The 20,788-nt window shown below is 36.8% G+C and overlaps 1 protein-coding gene across 3 annotated transcripts in view; it reads right to left on the bottom strand.

The window, feature by feature from the left end:
* CLOCK (clock circadian regulator) overlaps positions 1–20,788 on the bottom strand; it is a 132,971-nt gene that overhangs the window by 73,881 nt on the left and 38,302 nt on the right. For all 3 annotated transcript variants that reach the window (XM_030313846.2, XM_030313848.1, XM_030313847.2), the window contains exons 3-4: positions 15,497–15,588; positions 1,100–1,189 (exon numbers count right to left, since the gene is read on the bottom strand). In XM_030313846.2, coding sequence (XP_030169706.1) covers positions 1,100–1,146 — 47 coding nt within the window. In that variant the 5' untranslated portion in view covers positions 1,147–1,189; positions 15,497–15,588. The remainder of the gene's footprint in view (positions 1–1,099; positions 1,190–15,496; positions 15,589–20,788) is intronic.

Below are 20,788 nucleotides of genomic sequence, written 5' to 3'. Positions count from 1 at the left end.
GCCCACCTGAAAATATGGCATAGCCCAAAACTATGGCAAGTGCTGCAGGCAGGCCTCTCTAAGGAAACTCCTTGCCCCTTAGGTCTTAAGTTCTGGTAGAGTATTTATCTTCACTGTTTATCTCACAGGAAAGGGAGACAGGCTGGCCCCAGACGTCAAGTCACTTCTGTATACAACTCTAGCTACAAAACTTTTAAAGAATCCCCTATGGAAGAATCACACAGTACACTATAATAAAAATACAGGAACTTTAGTGTCAGGCCAACATAGGTCATAATTCCAGCTCATCACTTAACTATGTGACCTTAAACAAGTTATTCAACCTCTCTGACCTATGGTTGCCTCAGCTGTAAAATCTCATGGAATTATTGTGAGGTTAAATGAAGCAACATATGAAAAGTACTCTACACATTACCTATCAAAGAGTAAGAGCTTAAAATATGTTACTGTATGTCATCAAATTAAGAACACCATTGACTTTTATAAAGACTTGTCGGTATTTCATATGCCACCAAGAAAGAAAAAAAATGCTACCAATTAAACTATGATAAGGCAATTGTAAGATGAATCTCAGTGTCACTGTTAAAATGTAAAAAAAAAAAAAAGTCTTAAAATCAAAGAAGCAGGTTTATCCTTTTCCCAAGAATATGATTCAAAGATTATAATTTCAACTAATAAAATCCTAATTATAGCTACCACTTATCAATCTCAAATACTAGAATGCTTAAAGACATGGAGTTAGCCCCAACAGATAGATACGGAGAAAAAGGACAACACATAAGGAGAAAAAAGATTCCATAAGGTGCCAGGGAAACATGTGCCAACTATCACAATTTCTCTCAGAGCAGCTCTGACCAAATCAAACTCAAAATTACAGTTCAAGATCTGTTGAGGACACAAGCCATACACTGGACTTTGGCTATAGATAACATTAACATATCTTACTATTACACTATGTTTACTCAATATAGAAACTGAATGTAATAGGAATTATATTTAAGCATGAAACTCCGTATCAGTTTGATAGAGACCATTACTCTAATAATAAATTTTAAAATACCTTTATAGGATTCAAAATAAAGAGTCTCTAAAAACATACCTGTCGACAATCGAGCTCATTTTACTACAGCTTACGGTAAACAACATAACATATTACGTTTTCGTCTTGTGGTAGACATTTGTACTTCTCCTTGGGTGGAAAGAAAAATACATAGTCATTAGTTTTCAAAAAAAAAATTAGTCTACAAACAGTAATGTTGAGAAACACTTTATGTTATCATAGAGAATTCAAATGTTTTGGCTTGTACCAAAGGCTGAAATATTTTCAAGCAAATACCTTTAGCTGGGGCATATTTAAGGCTTTTTCCCTTCTAAAAAAGGAATACAGGAGAAAAAAATTGAGGTTCATAATTAATTTTATATTATAAAATAATAAAGGCTACTCTTAACATTTAGTATATATATTAGACTATGAAACTGTAAATAGGCTATAATTCAAAAAGATATATGTACCCCTATATTCATGCAGCAGTTATTTACAATAGCCAAGATATGGAAACAACCTAGGTGCCCATTGATAGATGAACGGATAAAGAAGATATGAGATGTGTGTGTGTCACACACACAAACACACACAGACACACATACACAGTGTGGAATACTACTCAGCTATAAAAATAAAATCTTGCCAATCTTGACAACATGGATGAACCTCGAGGGTATCATACCAGGTGAAAGAAGTCAGACACAGAAAGACAAATTCCATATGATTTCACCTATATATGAAATCTAAAACACAAAAAACAGAAACACTCATGAATACAAACAATAAACTGGTGGTTGCCGGGGATAAGAGGGAGGATGACTGAAACAGGTGAAAGGAAGTAAGGCCAACAAATTGCCAGTTACAAAATAAGTCATGTGAATAAAAAGTACAGCATAGGGAACATAGTCATTAATATTGTAGTAACATTGTATGTCGACAGATGGTAACTACCCTTATCATGGTGAGCACTGTGGAATGTACAGAATTACTGAATCACTGTTTATACCTGAAACTAATATAACATTCTATGTCAACTATTCTTCAATTTAAAAATAATATCTAATCAACAAACATTTGTTGAAAGCCTATTTTCTATTAAATAGTATGCTAAGCTTTAGGGATAGAAGGATAAAAGTCCTTATAGGCAAAAATCTGGAACTGAATAGGGAGACAGATACCCAGATAATAGTAAGAAGGATAACGAAGGTATGTAGGAAGGAGTCCGGAAATATTCTTGATGACAATGAGTTTGTCAGATAGTCTAAATTGCTATTACTAAAAATATGGTCCAGGCCGGGCAAAGGCCCTTTACTGGCAGGGCGGAGTGGTGCTACCCCAGAACTGGGTCCCACAGTGTGGGATCCTTTAAGACATCAGGTTTTGAATCTCAGCCGATCACCTAGGAGACGAGGGAGACCATAGAGCAGGACAAGCCAGCTGCCCGCACTACTCTGTAAGGGCTGCCTGAACAGCGAGGTTTCAGACACCCGGTCCAGGGAGGACAGATTGGGGTACTGCCATTTTTCTCTTCATCACCAACACAGTGGGGCTTCAGGGCCCCCAGTAAAGGCAGGACCTGCTTACACCAAACCCCACCCCTCCGTGCCTAGCAACTGCTTATCTACTGGAGTGGGACTGACACTGAGGGAACCAGATGGCCTCTCCTCCAGACAGCACAGCCACTGATCTCAAACACCAACCGACAACTGTCCTGCAGTTATGTATGTTAGTCTGGTTTTTTTGTTTAACTTTTTATTACTATTATTTTTTTTCTCTTCTCTTTTTTCTACCCTCTTCTTCCCCCCCGCCCCCCCCTTTGGAATCAGATTCGTAGTCTCTGATTTGACTTTTGGTCATTTCTTGTTATGTGTTTTTTTTTTTTTCTCTGCTTTGTCAGTCTGTTTAATCAGGCATTTTTATTCTTTTTACATCTTTTCTATACCTCCTTCTTTATTTTCCTTTCTCTCTCTCTGGATTAAGCCTTGTAGTTTCTCTGATTCTCTGCTTGGTCTTTTTTTCCACCCCTCTCATTTTTCTCTTTGTATGGGACCAAGTCCCCTGCACTTTCCTTTTTTTTTTTTTTTTAATTTCTGAACAAATGTAAGCACACCTGGTGAAAGGTCTAAACAATCCACCACCATGAGTAAGGAGGAGCTTTGTAGAAGAATGACCACTGTGATAGAGCAGCCAAATATGCAACAGCCGAGTGCAAGCAACACACTCCAAAAATGCTTCCTGAAGTGCAAGGCCCTGGACAGCGTATAACCCCCTTTTCTTTAATTTTTTTTAATGGTTATTTATTTTGAAAGAGAGAGAGTACACGCGAACAGGGAAGGGGCAGAGAGAGGGGGAGACAGGCTCTCCAAAGCAGGCTCCAGGCTCTGAGTTGTCATCACAGAGCTGATGCGGGGCTTGAATGCATGAACCATGAAATCACGGACATTTAACTGACTGAGCCACCCAGGCACCTCTGACCCCTTTATAATATAGTAGTTCTCACAGGTGCAGGACACATAACAAGCTATTAAAACACATAAAAGACAGAAACCTAGCCAAAATGACGAAATGGAAGAATTCTCCTCAAAAATTCCAGGAAGAAATGACAGCCAGAGAATGGCTCAAAACAGATAGAAATAATATATGTGAACAAGAATTTAGAATAAAAGTCATAAGACTAATAGCCAGGCTTGAAAAAACCATAGAAGACAGGGGAGAATTGAGGCAGAGATCAAAGACCTAAGAAATAGTCACGATGAATTAAGAAACGCTATACGTGAGATGCAAAATAAACTAGATACAATGACAGCGAGGATGGAAGAAGCAGAAGAGAAAATAGGGAAGACAGAAGATAAAATTATGGAAAATAATGAAACTGAAAAAAAGAGGGAAAGGAAATTACTACACCACGAGGGGAGATTTAGAGACCTAAGTGATTTATTTATTTTTTTTTTTTAATTTTTTTTTCAACGTTTATTTATTTTTGGGACAGAGACAGAGCATGAACGGGGGAGGGGCAGAGAGAGAGGGAGTCACAGAGTCGGAAACAGGCTCCAGGCTCTGAGCCATCAGCCCAGAGCCCGACGCGGGGCTCGAACTCACGGACCGCGAGATCGTGACCTGGCTGAAGTCGGACGCTTAACCGACTGCGCCACCCAGGCGCCCCGAGACCTAAGTGATTTAATGAAACCTAATAATATCTGTATCATAGAAGTTCCAGAAGAAGAAAACAGAGAGAAAGGGGCAGAAGATTTATTTGAACAAATTATAGCTGAGAACATCCCTAATCTGGGGAAGGAAACAGATATCCAAATCCAGGAGGCACAGAGAACTCCCTTCAAAATCAACAAAACGGGTCAACACCACGACATATCATAGTGAAACTGGCAAAATGGAAAGATAAAGAGAGAATTATGAAAACAGATGAGGACAAACAAGCCTTAACCTACAAGGGTAGACACATAAAGGTAGTTAGCAGACCTGACCAGTGAAATTTGGGAGGCCAGAAGAGAGTGGCAGGAAACATTCAATGTGCTGAATAGGAAAAATATGCAGCCAAGAATCTTTTAACGGCAAGGCTGTCATTCAGAATAGAAGGAGAGATAAAGGCCATCCCAGACAAACAAAAACTAAAGGAGTTCATGACCACTAGTGGAAAGCAGCAAAAGGACCAGAGATATCACAAGCACAAAACCTACAGATAACACAATGACACTAAATCCATACCTTTCAATAATCACTCTGAATGTAAATGAACTAAATGCCCCAATCAAAAGACCTAGGGTATCAGAATGAATAAAAAAACAAGATCCATCTGTATACTGACTACAAAAGACTCATTTTAGACATGAGGACACCTGCAGATTGAAAGTGAGGGGATGGAGGACCAACTATTATGCTACTGGAGGGCAAAAGAAAGCTAGAGTAGCCATACTTGTATCAGACAAATTAGATTTTAAAAGAAAGTCTGTAACAAGAGATGAAGAAGGGCAGTGTATCATAATTAAGGGGTCTATCCATCAAGAAGAGCTAGCGATTGTAAATGCTCATGCCCACAAGAAGGAAGAACACAAATACATAAATCAGTTATTCACAAACATAAATAAATATATAGATAATAACTGTGATTATGGGGGGAATTAATACTCCTCTTATAGCAATGGACAGATCATCTAGGCAGAAAATCAATAAGGAACAATAGCTCTTAACGACACACTGAACCAGATGGACTTAACAGATATATTCAGAACTTTTCATCCAAAAGCAGAATACTCATTCTTGAGTGCACTTGGAACATTCTCCAAAACAGATCACATGCTGGGCCACAAAACAGCCCTCTATAAATATAAAAGGTTGAGATCATTCCATCCATATTTTCAGATCACAACACTATGAAACTTGAAATCACAAGAAAAAATTTGGAAAGTTCCCAAATACGTGTAGGTTAAAGAACAGCCTACTAAAGAATGAATGGGTGAACCAGGCAATTAAAGAAGAAATTTAAAAATACACGGAAGCAAATGAAAATGAAAACACAAGAGTCCAAACACTTTGGGACACAGCAAAGGCAGTCCTAAGACGAAAGTACACTGCAATTTAAGCCTATCTCAAGAAGCAAAAGTCCCAAATACATAACCTAACCTCACACCTGGAGGAACTTGGCACCACCAAAGAAAGCACAAAGCCAGCAGAAGACGACAAATAATAAAGAGTAGAGCAGAAATGAACAACATAAAATCCAAAAAAACCAGTAGAACAGATCAATGAATCTAAGGGCTGGTTTTCTGAAAGAATAAACAAAACTGACAAACCCCTAGCCAGATTTCCCAAAAAGAAAAGAGAGAGGACCCAAATAGATAAAATCACGATTGAAAGAGGAGAGATCACAACCAACACCATATTATTAGAGAATTATTAGAGAACCAACACCAACAATTATTAGAGAATACTATGAAAAATTAAATGCCAACAAACTGGACAATCTGGGAGAAATGGATAAATTCCTAGACACTCACTCACACAGTACCAAAACTCAAGTAAAAAGAAATTAAAAAATCTGAACAGACCTATAACTACAAGAAATTGATTCAGTTATCAAAAATCTCCCAACAAATAAGAGTCCTGGGCCAGTTGGCTAGGGGAATTCCACCAGACATTTAAAGCAGAGTTAAAGCAGAGTTAATTCCTATTCTTTTCAAGCTGTTGCAAAAACAAAATGAAAGGAAAGCTTCCAGACTCATTCTATAAAGCCAGCATTACCTTGACTGCCAAACTGACCCCACTGAAAAGGAGAATAAAGGCCAATATCCCTGATGAACATCGATGCAAAAATCCTCAACAAGATACTAGCAAATCGAATTCAACAGTATATTAAAAGAATTATTCACCATGATCAAGTAGGATTCATTCCTGGGCTGCAGGGCTGGTTCAATGCTCGCAAATCAATCAACATGATACATCACATTAATAGAAGAAAGGATAAGAACCATATGATCCTGTCAATAGATGCAGAGAAAGCATTTGACAAAATACAGCTTCCTTTCTTAATAAAAACCCTCAAGAAAGTCAGGTTAGAAGGAACATACCTTAACATCAGAAAAGCCATATATGAAAGGCCCACAGCTAATATCATCCTCAATGGGGAAAAACTGACAGCTTTCCCCCTGAGATCAGGAATACAGCAGGGATGTCCACTCTCACTACTCTTGTTTAACATAGTTAGAAGTTGCAGCCTCAGCAATCAGACAACAAAACAAAATAAAAGCCATGCAAATTGGCAAAGCAGAAGTCAAACTTTCACTCTTCGCAGATGACAAGATACTCTACATGGAAAACCTGAAAGACTTCACCAAAAAATTGCTAAAGCTGATACATGAATTCAGCAAAGTCACAAGATATAAAATCAATGTACAGAAATCGGCTGCATTTCTACAACCAATAATGAAGCAACAGAAAGAGATATCAAGAAATTGATCCCATTTACAACTATACCAACAACCATAAAATACCTAGGAAGAAACCGAACCAAAGATGTGAAAAATCTGTATGCTAAACATTCTAGAAAACTTATGAAGGAAATTGAAGAAGATATAAAAGAAATGGAAAAACACTCCGTGCTCATGGGTTGGAAAAATAAATATTGTTAAAATGTCAATACTACCCAAAGCAATCTACAGATTCAATGCAATCCCAATCAAAATAGCACCAGCATTTTTCACAGAGCGAGAACAATCCTAAAATTTGTATAGAACCACAAAAGACCCTGAATAGCCAAAGTAATGTTGAAAAAGGAAACCAAAGTCGGAGGCATCACAACCCCAGACTTTAGCCTCTACTACAAAACTGTAATCATCAAGACAGTATGGTACTGGCACAAAAACAGACACATAGACCAATGGAATAGAAGAGAGAACCCAAACATGGACCCACACATATATGGCCAACTAATCTTTGACAAAGCAGGAAAGAGTATCCAATGGAAAAAAAGACAGTCTCTTTAGCAAATGGTGCTGGGAGAACTGGACAGCAACATGTAGAATGAAACTACACGACTTTCTTAAACTATACACAAAAATGAATTCAAAATGGATGAAAGACCCGAATGTGAGGCAGGAAACCATCAAAATCCTACAGGAAATAACAGGCAGTAACCACTTTGACCTCGGCTGCAGCAACTTCTCACTTGACATGTCTCCAACATCAAGGGAAATAAAAGCAAAAATGAACTACTGAGACCTCATCAAGATAAAAAGCTTCTGCACAGCAAAGGAAACAATCAACAAAACTAAAAGGCAACCAACGGGATGGGAGAAGATATTTGCAAATGGCATACAAGATAAAGGGTTAGTATCCAAAATCTATAAGGAACTTCTCAAACTCAATACCCGAAAAACAAATAATCCAGTGAAGAAATGGGCAGAACACATGAAGAGACACAAAGACATCCAGATGGCAAGCAGACACATGAAAAAAGATGTTCAACATTGCTCATCATCAGGGAAATACAAAGCAAAACCACAATGAGATACCACCTCACACCGGTCAGAGTGGCTAAAATCAACAACTCAGAAAACTACAGATGCTGGCGAGTATGTGGAGAAAAGGGAACCCTCTTGCACTGTTGGTGGGAATGCAAACTGGTGCTCTGGAAAACAGTGTGGAGGTTCCTCAAAAAGTTAAAAATAGAATTACTCTATGATCCAGCAATAGCACTACTAGGAATTTATCCGAAGAATACAGGAGTGCTGATTCATAGGGGCACATGTGCCCCAATGTTTATAGCACTGCTATCAACAATAGCCAAATTATGGAAAGAGCCTAAATGTCCATCAACTGATGAATGGATAAAGATGTAGTTTACATATACAATGGAATACTACTCGGCGATGAAAAAGAATGAAATCTTGCTATTTTCAACAACATGGATGGAACTGGAGGGTATTATATGCTAAGAGAAAGACAGATATCATATATTTTCACTCATATGTGGAATTTGAGAAACTTAACAGATGACCATGGGGGAAGGAAGGAAATATAAGATACAAACAGAGAAGGAGGCAAACCATTAAGAGACTCTTAAACACAGACAACAAACTGAGAGTTGATGAGGGGTAGGGGGTTGGGGAGGTGAAAAAAATGCGTGATGGCATTGAGGAAGGCACTTCTTGGAATGAGCACTGGGGGTTGTATGTAAGGGATGAATCACAGGAATCTATTCCTGAAGCCGACTACACAGTATGTTAGCTAACTTGACAATTTAAAACAAAATACATATATACGTATACACACACACACGTATCTCAGATGATGCCAACGCTGGTGGAGACCACCAGCGTTGGCATCATCTGATCTGTATGACCATTTGAATGTGAGAAATAACAGACCAGAGCACAAGAGGTAGTATGTGAAAGGATTCTAAGCTACAAGAATCGCAACTTGCAAAGGCACAGGCCTTGAGGGAGCATCATATTTGAGAAACTTAGGAGGTTTAGCATTTTCTTTAAAAAAAAATTTTTTTTTAAGTTTGTTTATTTTTGAGACAGAGAGAAAGCACAAGTTGGGGAGGGGCAGAGAGAGGGGGGAAGAGAGAAAATCCCAAGCAGGCTCTGTGCTATCAGCACAGAACCTGACACGGGGCTTAAACTCATGAACAGTGAGCTCCTGACCTGAGCAGCAATCAAGAGTCAGACACTTAACTGACTGAGCCACCCAGGTGCCCCTCGTTTAATTTTTCTTTTAATGTTTAATGTTTATTTTTATTTTTGAGAGAGACAGAGAGAGAGAAAGAACGGGGGAGGGTCAGAGAGAGAGAGGGAGACATAGAATCCAAAGCAGGCTCCACACTCTAAGCTGTCAGCACAGAGCCCAATATAGAGTTCAAACTCACAAACCATGAGATCGTGACCTGAGCCAAAGTCAGACACTCAACCGACTAAGCAAGCCACCCAGGTGTTGCATTTTAGCATTTTCTTTAGAAAAAATTTGGTCATGTTACAACTTAAAGTTTTAATTACTAGAGCATAAAATGAGAATAAGAGTGAGTAGAAGGGTGAAGGCAAGTGAAATGGAAAAAAGCCTTATTATAAAGGGTCTCTTACCCACATTGAAGGAATTAAGGTTCACTACTTTAAAATGAAATTGTTAGCCTAAAGTTTGTCACCCTATATTCTATAGTTTTTCTGAAGTGTAAGGCAGAATTTATTTACACAAAATACGTACATCCTATTGTCATGAGTTAAATATTTATTAATGCTAATAAATTCCCAGTTTTGAGACATGAAAAATTCTACTTTAAGTATCATACATCTTATCTAAAATTGAGGAAATAGTGCAAATTAATGTGTAACACTAAGTGAAAAGAGATTAAATATGCTCTAAGAACATGGGATTCTAAAATATTCTATCACTGTTTTCAAATGTATAGTCATGAAAGAGCAAGTGAATAATCCTTGATAAATGATGCTGTGCCTCTGTGGTTATGGCTATAGAAATGAGACTATGAAGGGCTAAGAATTCTTAAAAGAAAATGAATAGGGAGTCAGAAGTAAAAGTAAAAGGAACTAGCACTAGATAAAATACCAGTTTTAAGTGTCTGGGTGAACATAAGGAGATGAAACGTGGAATTACCGAATTCTGGAGTTAGAAAAGACTTCAAAGATGACCTAACTACAACCCTCTGGTCTAAGAGACATACCTATCATGGTAATAACAGAGATTAGTTCTATGACTGGAACAAAAAGAACAGTGGAAAGGTAACAGTCATGTTGGGTGAATTAAAAAAGAACAATTTTAAAGTTAAAAGGCCAGATCTGATCCTTTTTTATATGGAACCAAGACTATGCTTCTTTAATTATCAAAAGGCAGAAAATAGGGAAAATTAGGAAAAAAAAAAAAAAAGACCCCAAGAATTAGGGCTTAGACTATAGGAAGGGCCAACCTGATTGAACCCAAAATGGTTTAGAAGATACAAGCTAATGCTTTATTAGGCTATTTTACTAATGTTGGTAACAGTATTCTTCCGAACATTTATTGTGCTAAGTGAACAAATTAAGACTATATCTTTAACAGTCTGGTCCAAGATCTTTTGTCTACTTTTCTAGCCAAGTGACATACTAAATATTTAAGGAAAAGGTAAGGAAGAAGTGAAATAGGTGGAACGAAGTACTCTAGAGCCAACTGGGTAAAAATTCCCTCTAACTTCTTTAAATAAAGTGTCAAGTTAATTCAAAACAAAGTAATGGTGGAACAGCCAAAAGGTCCTATCTGGGGACTACCCTAGGCCTCACATTTTCAGTACAAAAAAAAACCATCCAGAGTCACACCTGCACATGCTACGGATTCTAAACGATTCATGCTATGGATCCTAAAATGATTCTGTTTTAGGAGATATGCTATGTCCCTACACACAGCAAGGAATTTCAAGTGCATAATCTAATACAGATCAAATTTTATTATTATAAGTCTTCTTTCTTAAATATTGACATTCCTAGGTCAGCATAGTATGCAATAATGTGTCTTGGAAAGGATCAGTTACAGTTTCTGGGATTCAAAGTTCACAAATTAAATTACCAAGATCAAGTTACATGTAGGAATCAAATGCTCCTTTACATAAGCAACTTGAGCTCAACGTCATTCAGCGATAGGACTTCCCAGCTCTCCAGTGTTATTATTACTTTATGATGACAGAGGGCAAGGATGGCATAAGTCTTTTATAAATATCAGTTTAAAAACAAGCTTTACAAATATTTATGAAATGGGGAGACATTAAGAACTAAGAAATTTTATAAAACATTCAAAGTCTGCCAATACAGAAGCAGATATGTTTTTAATTCAGCATGCAACATTAAATATAATTAACAGAAATCTCAGAGCCTGGAAATCTTTGGAAAAGAACCCTTATACATGAAACAACACATTCTGTATTAAAAATAAACTGTGCAGTATCTAATGACATGATTCTAGTCCTCTGAATCGCAGTTGCTGTCACCCTTAAGGCTTTCCATTCCTACATCACGAATTTCTCCCTTAAAAAATGGATTTTTCTGATCAACATCTTAGTATTTTACCCTAAAAACAAAACAAAAACAACCCCTGACCCACCAACCCCTTCAGGTACTGCCCTCCTTTTCTGCTCCCTTTCACAGGAAAACTGCATGGCAGGGTACATTTGCTGTTTGAACATCTTTAATTCCCTTCTCTCCCTTACTTTAAAATGTAGTGTTTATTTTCACCAGTGTATACATGTTCAAAGTCTAAAGTGTCCACCTAGTTTTACAAGACTTACTAAAAAATTGGAAGTCCTCTGTTCTCTGATCCCCCAATTCCCACTTTCCACCACTTTCACCCCTTGAACTGTCTCTGCAGGCGGTTAACTCTCTGATATCCTTTATTTTGCTACTTCTTGATTCCTTCTGTTTTAGGTAGGTTGTCTACACGCTCCCAACTTATTCAAGCTGTCCCAATGTAATTATTAAAAGTGTCTCCTTTTGCTCTCAAGAGAGTCTTTTTTAGGCATCATCTACTGAATTCCACTAAGAAAAATTTAATTCTTTTTGACTCCCCATCCTTACCTCATTTACATGCACACTTGCCCAAAATTCCCAATATCATACTTTTGGCTAGGTGGTTATATTCAGAGTTAACATTATTATGACTCTGTAAATGCAATTCACAACTGAGCCATACAGCATACTACAATTACTTCCCCTTTCTAAATAATTTTCCCTGGAGTTAATAATTGTTTTATTGTTGACTTACTTTCCTATACACCTATCACCAATTCAGCCCCAAACTTTTTCCTGTCTAAATCTCCTAACAGCTTCAAACACATTACACATTCTACCAACATAATCTCAAAGCTATTTACCTTGGTGCCCTTTGACCTATTCCTGTTGGGACTAGATGCTCTCTACAACCAGCAGTCATCTTGGGATCATTATACATAATCTTCCTGGTGATTTTCTGGGTCTCTACTAAAGGTGCATTTTCTGTTTCTTATATCCTATGCTTTCATCTTTTTTAGTTTACTTATTTTGTTGAGTACCTCCAAATATAACACCCCAAGAAAGGGGTCATGGCAGATAAGCAGTTTAGAAATCACAAGTCTGAAACTGTCATCAATCATACTTAATCAATAGTTTAGCTACATACTGAATACTGGGTTGGAAATAAGTTTTCCCTGAGACTTACGAGAAGGCTCCATTGTCTTCTAGTTTCCAGAGTATTCTCAAGAAGCCCAAAGCCATTCTGATTATTGATCTTTACATGTGACCTACTTCTCTTACTCTGGAAGCTCCTCTATGTTTTACATTTTAACAGCGATATGTCCTATTTTGGACTTATTTCCACATCCATAGTGGTCACAGTATAGGATCTTTCTACTTGGAAACTTATGTCCTCTAATTCTGGACAGTTTTGTTGAATCATTCTCAATTCTTTATTTCTCCTATTTCCCTCTTTTCTCCCTTTCCATAACTCCCATTATTTCAACATTAGAGATTCTGACAGTTGCTCCAATTTTATATTTTTCTCTCCCATTTTAACTTTGTTTTACTCTCGATATATTAGCTTTATTTTTCCACTCTTGAGTTCTTCATTTCTAATTTGTTTTTCTTTCACGTTTCATAAATTTAGCATCTCCCTTCCAACTTCTCTGAAACCATTAGGTAATAATTTTGTATTTGTTTCAGTTTTTACCTGCTGTAAATGGCATAAATTTTACCTACCTGGTCTCCATTTCCCCTAACATGGTAAGTTCTTTTGGCATGGTCTTTGGCTCTCACATAACAGGTTTTCCTATAATGCTTAGAGATCTCTAGGCACCAAATCATTTAAGGGTGGGGTCTAAAAAGATCACTGAAATTCTTTGTGATAGGTCTTACTGACTATGAACTTTAGCAGAGGTATCAGGTTGGAATATTTCTTTGGGGAAATTCTTTTAAGTCAGTATCTTCAGCTCTTTTCTCTTAGGCTGGTTACAATTTCCAGAGAAAAATCTTCTAAACTACTGACTGAAAAATTATAAAAATCTGGTAGCCTACGTTCTTAATCCCTCTATTTTCAACATGGTACTCCCATTCTCAACCATGTTTGCTGCATCTCAATTTTATCCTTGCTAGAAAATAAATCTCTATGTCTTCTGCTAAGATAAGGAAGGGGTAGATGCTTGGTACTCCAAGGTCAAGAAAAGGGTTTATGGGGGCGCCTGGGTGGTGCAGTCGGTTAAGCGTCCGACTTCAGCCAGGTCACGATCTCGCGGTCTGTGAGTTCGAGCCCCGCGTCGGGCTCTGGGCTGATGGCTCAGAGCCTGGAGCCTGTTTCCGATTCTGTGTCTCCCTCTCTCTCTGCCCCTCCCCCGTTCATGCTCTGTCTCTCTCTGTCCCAAAAATAAATAAACGTTGGAAAAAAAAAAAAAAAAATTTAAAAGGGTTTCAGACCTTAAAAAAAAAAAAAAAAAAAAAAGAAAAGGGTTTATGGAGTATAATCACCTCTTAGACAGACTGGCAACATATCGGCCTCTTTTTACTTCCACTCATATTTCTACTTGCAGAAGTAAAGAGCGCTGTCCATTCCTGACATTTTAGAGGCTCTATAATGCTGTTAAGTTTAGTCTCAGCATTCTCACAGCTGGCTCCGGGTTCTAGGGTCTGTAAGACAGATACCAGACTTTCTTTTGTTTTTCAGGCTCCAAATTTTTTTTGCATTTGTTTCCTGTCCCCTTCTGTTTGCTCTTGTGAAGTTAGGCCTTTTGTTTTAAAAGAAGAAGAAAAAAAAAAAACCATCCCTTTACTTTAGCTTTAATGGAGTTTCAAGGGAAAAAAAAACCAGGAATTTAATTGCATTTCTTTTGCCATCTTTAACTGGAAATTCCCCCATTTCCTCTTCATCAATTTTAATCAGGCTTTCACCCTCACCACTCCCACTGAGACTGTTCACTCTTATTAGAGGTTAAAGGACATTCATGCTGCCAAATGCAATAATGGTTGCTTTGGTCTACTCTCTATTTTACCTCATAGTAGCATATGATGTAACTAATCACTTCTACATTTATTAAATACTTTCCTCTTTTTGCCTTCTGCAACAGAACTCTTTCCTGATTTCTCACTCATCTCACTGGCTGTTCCTTCTCCTCTAACACTGGCACGTCCCAAGGATAAATCCTTCTCAATCTATGTATACTTCCTATATAATTTCATCTAGACATATGCCTTTAAGTATTTCTCTGTGCCAATAACTCCCAAATCCACACCCTTAGACATTGATTCTTAACTTCAGAGTCTTATATCCAGCTACCTTTTTGATATTTCTACAGAATTTACAGGTGTCTAAAATATTATACAGCAAAACAGAACACTTGACTTTCTCTGTAAATTTGCTCCTTGCCAAGATTTCTTCTCGAACCTCAATTCCATATACTCTTCCCCTCGTTTATTATACTCCAGTCACATTTTCTCTTTCCGTTCCTCAAGCATGCTATGGTCATTTTGGTTTCACTGTTTGTAAATCTCCTCTCTCAGATCTTCACAAGGCTGGCACATTCCTGCCATTCATATCTTAACTGAAATGTTCGTCTTCAGTGAGGGCTTTCAAATATTTATGTCTTTCAATAATGAAAGCAGTCACCAGTCTCTGTAACACATTATTTATTTTAATTGTGTGCACTGAACTAACGACAAATGTTTCACTGGTTTATTTGTCCTCCCTCTCTTTAGAATGCAACCATAATGAGAGCAGGGACAGCTTTTGTCTTGTTTATCACTGCATTCTCAGTATCTAAAACAGTATCTAAATATAGTGGATACAATACATGTTTTGAAATAAAGTAATATAAATAGGAAAAATTTTTTAATAAAACATTCCTCAAATTAGTGTGTCAAAACAGTTTATGGATTAATTTATATATTTTGCTGGAAAAATGTCAATCCAAAGTATATTCTAAGATACAACCTTCATTACCTTTTGTGTTTTTTGGATCTTTTAAATTGCTTCTTCAGAAAACTATAGGTTCAATGTATTCTTCTATATGGCTGACCATCAGTCTCAGAATTCTGTTTAAACAACAAAAAAATTATTTATTAGATTTACTTAACTTATAGAAGTTTTCATGAAAAAGTTTTACATAAAATTTAGAACTTAAGTCACAAAAAGTGTACATAACAAATGTTAAACTCCACAAATTGTTTTTAAAAAAAATTAAAAATAAAGACTAAAAATAACAATTCTAGTACAGAAGTTAAAAGACAAAAGTATAAAAATAACTATAACTACAAAAATGGATTCATAAGATATACAATAAAAAGATGTAATTTGTGATGTTGATAACAAAATGTAGAAGGGAGAGAGACGTGAAAGAATAGATTTCTGAAGTGTTATCAGTTTAATATAGATTGTCAAAACTATAAGATGTTTTATATAAGACCCATGGTTAAGCAAAAAGAAAATACCTAGACAAGAGACACAAAAGGAAAAGAGAAAGAAATCAAAACACAAAGGAAGACAACAGGAGGAACAAAGTGACAGAAAACTCTAAGACAGTCAAAAACAAATAAGAAAATGGACACAGTAAGTCTTCCGTATCCGTATCAGTAATTACTTTAAATGTAGATGAACTAAAGTCAGCAATCAAAGACAGAGTCGATACATTTATCAGAAAAAGATCCAACCATTTGTTGTCTACAACAGACTCACTTTAGATTTAAGGACATACAGAAGATGAGAGTAAAGGTGAAAAGATATTCCATGCAAATATAACCAAAAGAGAGCAGGAGTGGCCATACTTATATCAAACAAAATAGATTTTAAGTCAAAAACTAACAAGAGGCATAAAAGGATGTTATATAATGATGAAAGGGTCAGGTCATCAGGAAGATGTAACAATTACATATACATTCAACACCAGTGCACCCAAATATTTGAAGCAAACAAAGATGGAACTAAGGAAAGAAACAGATAGCAACACAGTAAGAGATTTCAATACTCCAGTATCAAGAAGGATAAAACATCCAGACAGAATATCAATACGAAACAGACAACTTGAATAACACTCCAGAGTAAATCAACTTGACAGACATACACAGAACATTCCACCCAATAGCAAAAGAATACACATTCTTCTCAACTGTACATGGAATATTCTCCAGGACAGATCACATATTAGATCACAAAATAAGTCATAATAACTTAAGAAGACTAAAATCATACCAACTATCTTTTCTGCCCACAATGGAATAAACTTTGATAACACAAAGGAAACTGGAAAATTCAAATGTATGAAAATTAAACAATAAATGGATCAAAGAAGAAATCAAAAGGGAAATTAGAAAATACCTAGAACAAACAAAAACATAACATATCAAAACTTATGGGATGTAGCAAAAGCAATACTAGGAGAGAAGTTTATAAGGTAAATACTACATTAAGAAAAGAAAAAAAAAATCTCAAAAACAAACCCTAACTTTACACTGCAAGGAACCAGAAAAAGAAAAAATAAGCCCAAAGTCAGCAGAAGGAAATAAAAATCTCAAATAGATGTAAACAGAGGATAGAGAAACAATAGGAAAAAAATATAAAAAGGAATTTTTAGAAAAGGTCAACAAAGTGAAAAACCTTTAACTAGACTAAGAAAAAAGGAGAGATAACTCAAAATCAGAAGTGAAAGAGGCAATACTACAACTGACACCACAGAAATACCAACAAGTTGGATAACCTAGAAGAAACAGATAAAATTCTTAGAAATACATAACCTACCAAGACTGAATCATGAAGAAGTAGAAAATCGGAACACACCTATAACTAGTAAAGATAGTGAATCAGTAATCAAAAACCTTACAACAAAGAAAAGCCTAGGACCAAACAGATTCAATGGGGAATTCTACCAAATATGTAACGAAGAATTAGTTAACACCAATCTTTCTCAAACCCTTCCAAAAATTGAAGAGGGAACACACCCAAACTCATTTTATGAAGCCAACATCACCTTCACACCAAAGCCACACAGACCCCACAAGTAAAGAAAACTACAATATCCCTGATGAATACAAATACAAAATTCCTCAACAAAATAATAACAAACCAAATCCAAGAGTATATTAAAAGGATAATACAGCATGACCAAGTGGGATTTATCCCTGGGATGCAAGGTATGTTTCAACATACAAAAATCAATATGATATAGCAAGTCTATAAAACAAAGCATAAAAATCACACAAATATATCAATGAAGAACAATCATTTGACATAATTCAACACTGTTTCGAGACAAAAGCACACAACAAACTAGGAACAGATAACAATTTTCTCAAAATAACAAAAGCCATATATGAAAAGTCCACAGCTAACATCATGGTCAACAGTGAAAAACTGAAAGCTTTCCCTTTAAGATGAGGAACAAGGTAATGATGCCCACTTTTATCACCTGTATTCACCATCATACTGCAAGTTCTATCTAGAGTAATTAGGCAAGGAAAAAAAAAAGGCTTATATGGAAAGCCTTTATATGGAAAGTAGGAAGTAAAATTATCCCTGTTCACAGATGACATGATCTTACATGTAGAATAATACCCTAAAGATTCCACAAAAAAAGCACATCAGAACAAATGCCAAAGTTGCAGGACACAAAATTAATACACAAAAATCAGTGACATTTCAATGTAGTAAAAACAAATAATCTGAAAGGGAAATTGAAAAAAAGAAACAGGCTCTGAAAACATTTCCTGGGTATGAATTATAGCTCAGCCCCTTTATTAGCTACAGATCTTAGAATAGTCACTTCATCTCCACACATCATTTTTTCGGAGATAACAGTGATAGGTACACACAGTTGTTCTGAGAATTAAATATGTTACATGCATGGGACAGTACACAGAAAACAGCAATTTTAAATATGACTAGTATTCAAAAATAAATATGATTAGTATTAATAATATTATCAATTAGATGGAAAAGGATCAAAGAGACACAAGAAAGCCAAGAAGAATTAGCTGTCACTAAAATTAAAGGAAAAGAGTGTTTGAGAAGTTAAAAATGTCAATATTGCTGTGCAGACAAGACAATGACTCTAAAATGTCCATTTAATAACAAAGAGTTTGATACATTTGGTAAAGGAGGTATGAAACAGACACTGAACACTACTTTAAGAGTGAACTTGAAAACCTCCCCTTTTTTAAAAATATAATTTATTGTCAATTGGCTAATGTACAGTGTATACAGTGTGCTCTTGGTTTTGGGGTTAGATTCCTATGATTCACAGCTTACATACAACACCCAATACTCATCCCAACAAGTGTCCTCCTCAACGCCCATCACCCATTTTTCCTCTCTCCCCTGCCCTCCCATCAACCCTCAGTCTGTTCTCTGTATTTAAGAGTCTCTTTATAGTTTGTCTCCCTCCCTGTTTGTAATTATTTTCCCCCTTCCCTTCCCCCATGGTCTTCTGTTAAGTTTCTCAAGTTCCATCCACATTGCTGCAAATGGCATGATTTCATTCTTTCTCATTGCCAAGTAGTATTCCACTGTACATATAAACCATATCTTCTGCCAACATCTGTTGTTACCTTATTAATGTTAGCCATTCTGACAGGTGTGAGGGGGTACCTCATTGTGGTTTTGATTTGTATTTCCCTGATGATGAGTGATGTTGAGCATGTTTTCATGTATCTATTTGCCATCAGGATGTCTTCTTTAGAAACATGTCTATTCATGTCTTCTGCCCATTTCTTCACTGGATGATTATTTGTTTTTCAGGTGTTGAGTTTGGTCAGTTCTTTCATAGATTTTGGATACTAACCCTTTATACGATACATCATTTGCAAACATCTTTCCCCATTCCGTCGGTTGCCTTTTAGTTTTGTTGATCGTTTCCTTTGCAGTGCAGAAGCTTTTTATCTTGATGAGGTCTCAATAGTTCATTTTTGCTTTTAATTCCCTTGCCTCTGGAGACTTGTTGAGCAAGAAATTGTTGCAGCTGAGGTCAAAGAGGTCGTGGCCCGCTTTCTCCTCTAAGGTTTTGATGGTTTCCTGTCTCACATTGAGGTCTTTCATCCATTTTGAGTTTACTTTTGTGTATTCGGTAAGAAAGTGGTCTAGTTTCATTCCTCTGCATGTTGTTGTCCAGTTCTCCCAGCACCATTTGCTAAAGAGACTGTCTTTTTCCCACTGGATGTTCTTTCCTGCTTTGTCAAAGATTAGTTGGCCATACATTTGTTGGTCCAATTCTGGGTTCTCTATTCTATTCCATTGGTCTATGTGTCTGTTTGTGTGCCAATGACCATACTGTCTTGATGATTACAGTTTTGTAGTAGAGGCTAAAGTCTGGGATTGTGATGCCTCCAGCTCTGGTTTTCTCTTTCAACATTACTTTGGCTATTCGGGGTCTTTTGTGGTTCCACACAAATTTTAGGATCGTTTCTTCCAGCTTTGAGAAGAATGCCAGTGCAATTTTGATTGGGATTGCATTAAATGTGTAGATTGCTTTGGGTAGTATTGACATTTTAACTATTCCAATCCTCTCCCTTCTCAGAACTCCTGTTGAACATATATAGTCTGTTGTACATTGCTTATCTATCATTATGATTATATCACAATGTATTGCTTTGTATCTTCTTAACTAGGAGGGCATGCCAAAGCAGCACTTTCCAGAACCAAAGAGAGTTCCTTAAATACAAATTCCAGTCTCACTCTTAGAGCACAGAATGAGCTTGCAACTTTCTAAGATGTCTAAGTGACAACCATCTTGAAAGAAGTGTTTAGATATTCAGTTCCCACTGCTACTTCTTTATAATATATCTGTATACTTGGGGTGCCCAAGTGGCTCAGTCGGCTAAGCATCTGACCCTTGATTTCGGCTCAGGTCATGATCTCACGGTTCATGAGTTCTAGCCCCACACTGGGCTCTGTGCTAACAGCTCGGAGCCTGCTTGGGATTCTCTCTCCCCCCACTCTGCCCCTACCCTGCTCATGCTCGCTCTCTCTCAAGATAAATAAATAAACTTAAAAAAAATAAAATGATTGGGGTGCCTGGGTGGCTCAGTCAGTTAAGCGTCCAACTTCGGCTCAGGTCATGATCTCACAGTTCGTGAGTTCGTGCCATGCATTGGGCTCTGTGCTGACAGCTGAGAGCCTGGAGCCTGCTTCAGATTCTGTGCCTCCCTGTCTCTATGCCCCTCTCCCCACTTTGCACTCTCAAAAATAAACAAACATTTTAAAAATTTTTTAATAAAAATAATAAAATAAAACGATTAACTTAGGAAC

Source organism: Lynx canadensis, chromosome B1, assembly GCF_007474595.2.
Source record: "Lynx canadensis isolate LIC74 chromosome B1, mLynCan4.pri.v2, whole genome shotgun sequence".
Lineage (NCBI taxonomy): Eukaryota > Metazoa > Chordata > Mammalia > Carnivora > Felidae > Lynx > Lynx canadensis.
This window is presented reverse-complemented; position numbering and strand designations above follow the sequence as displayed.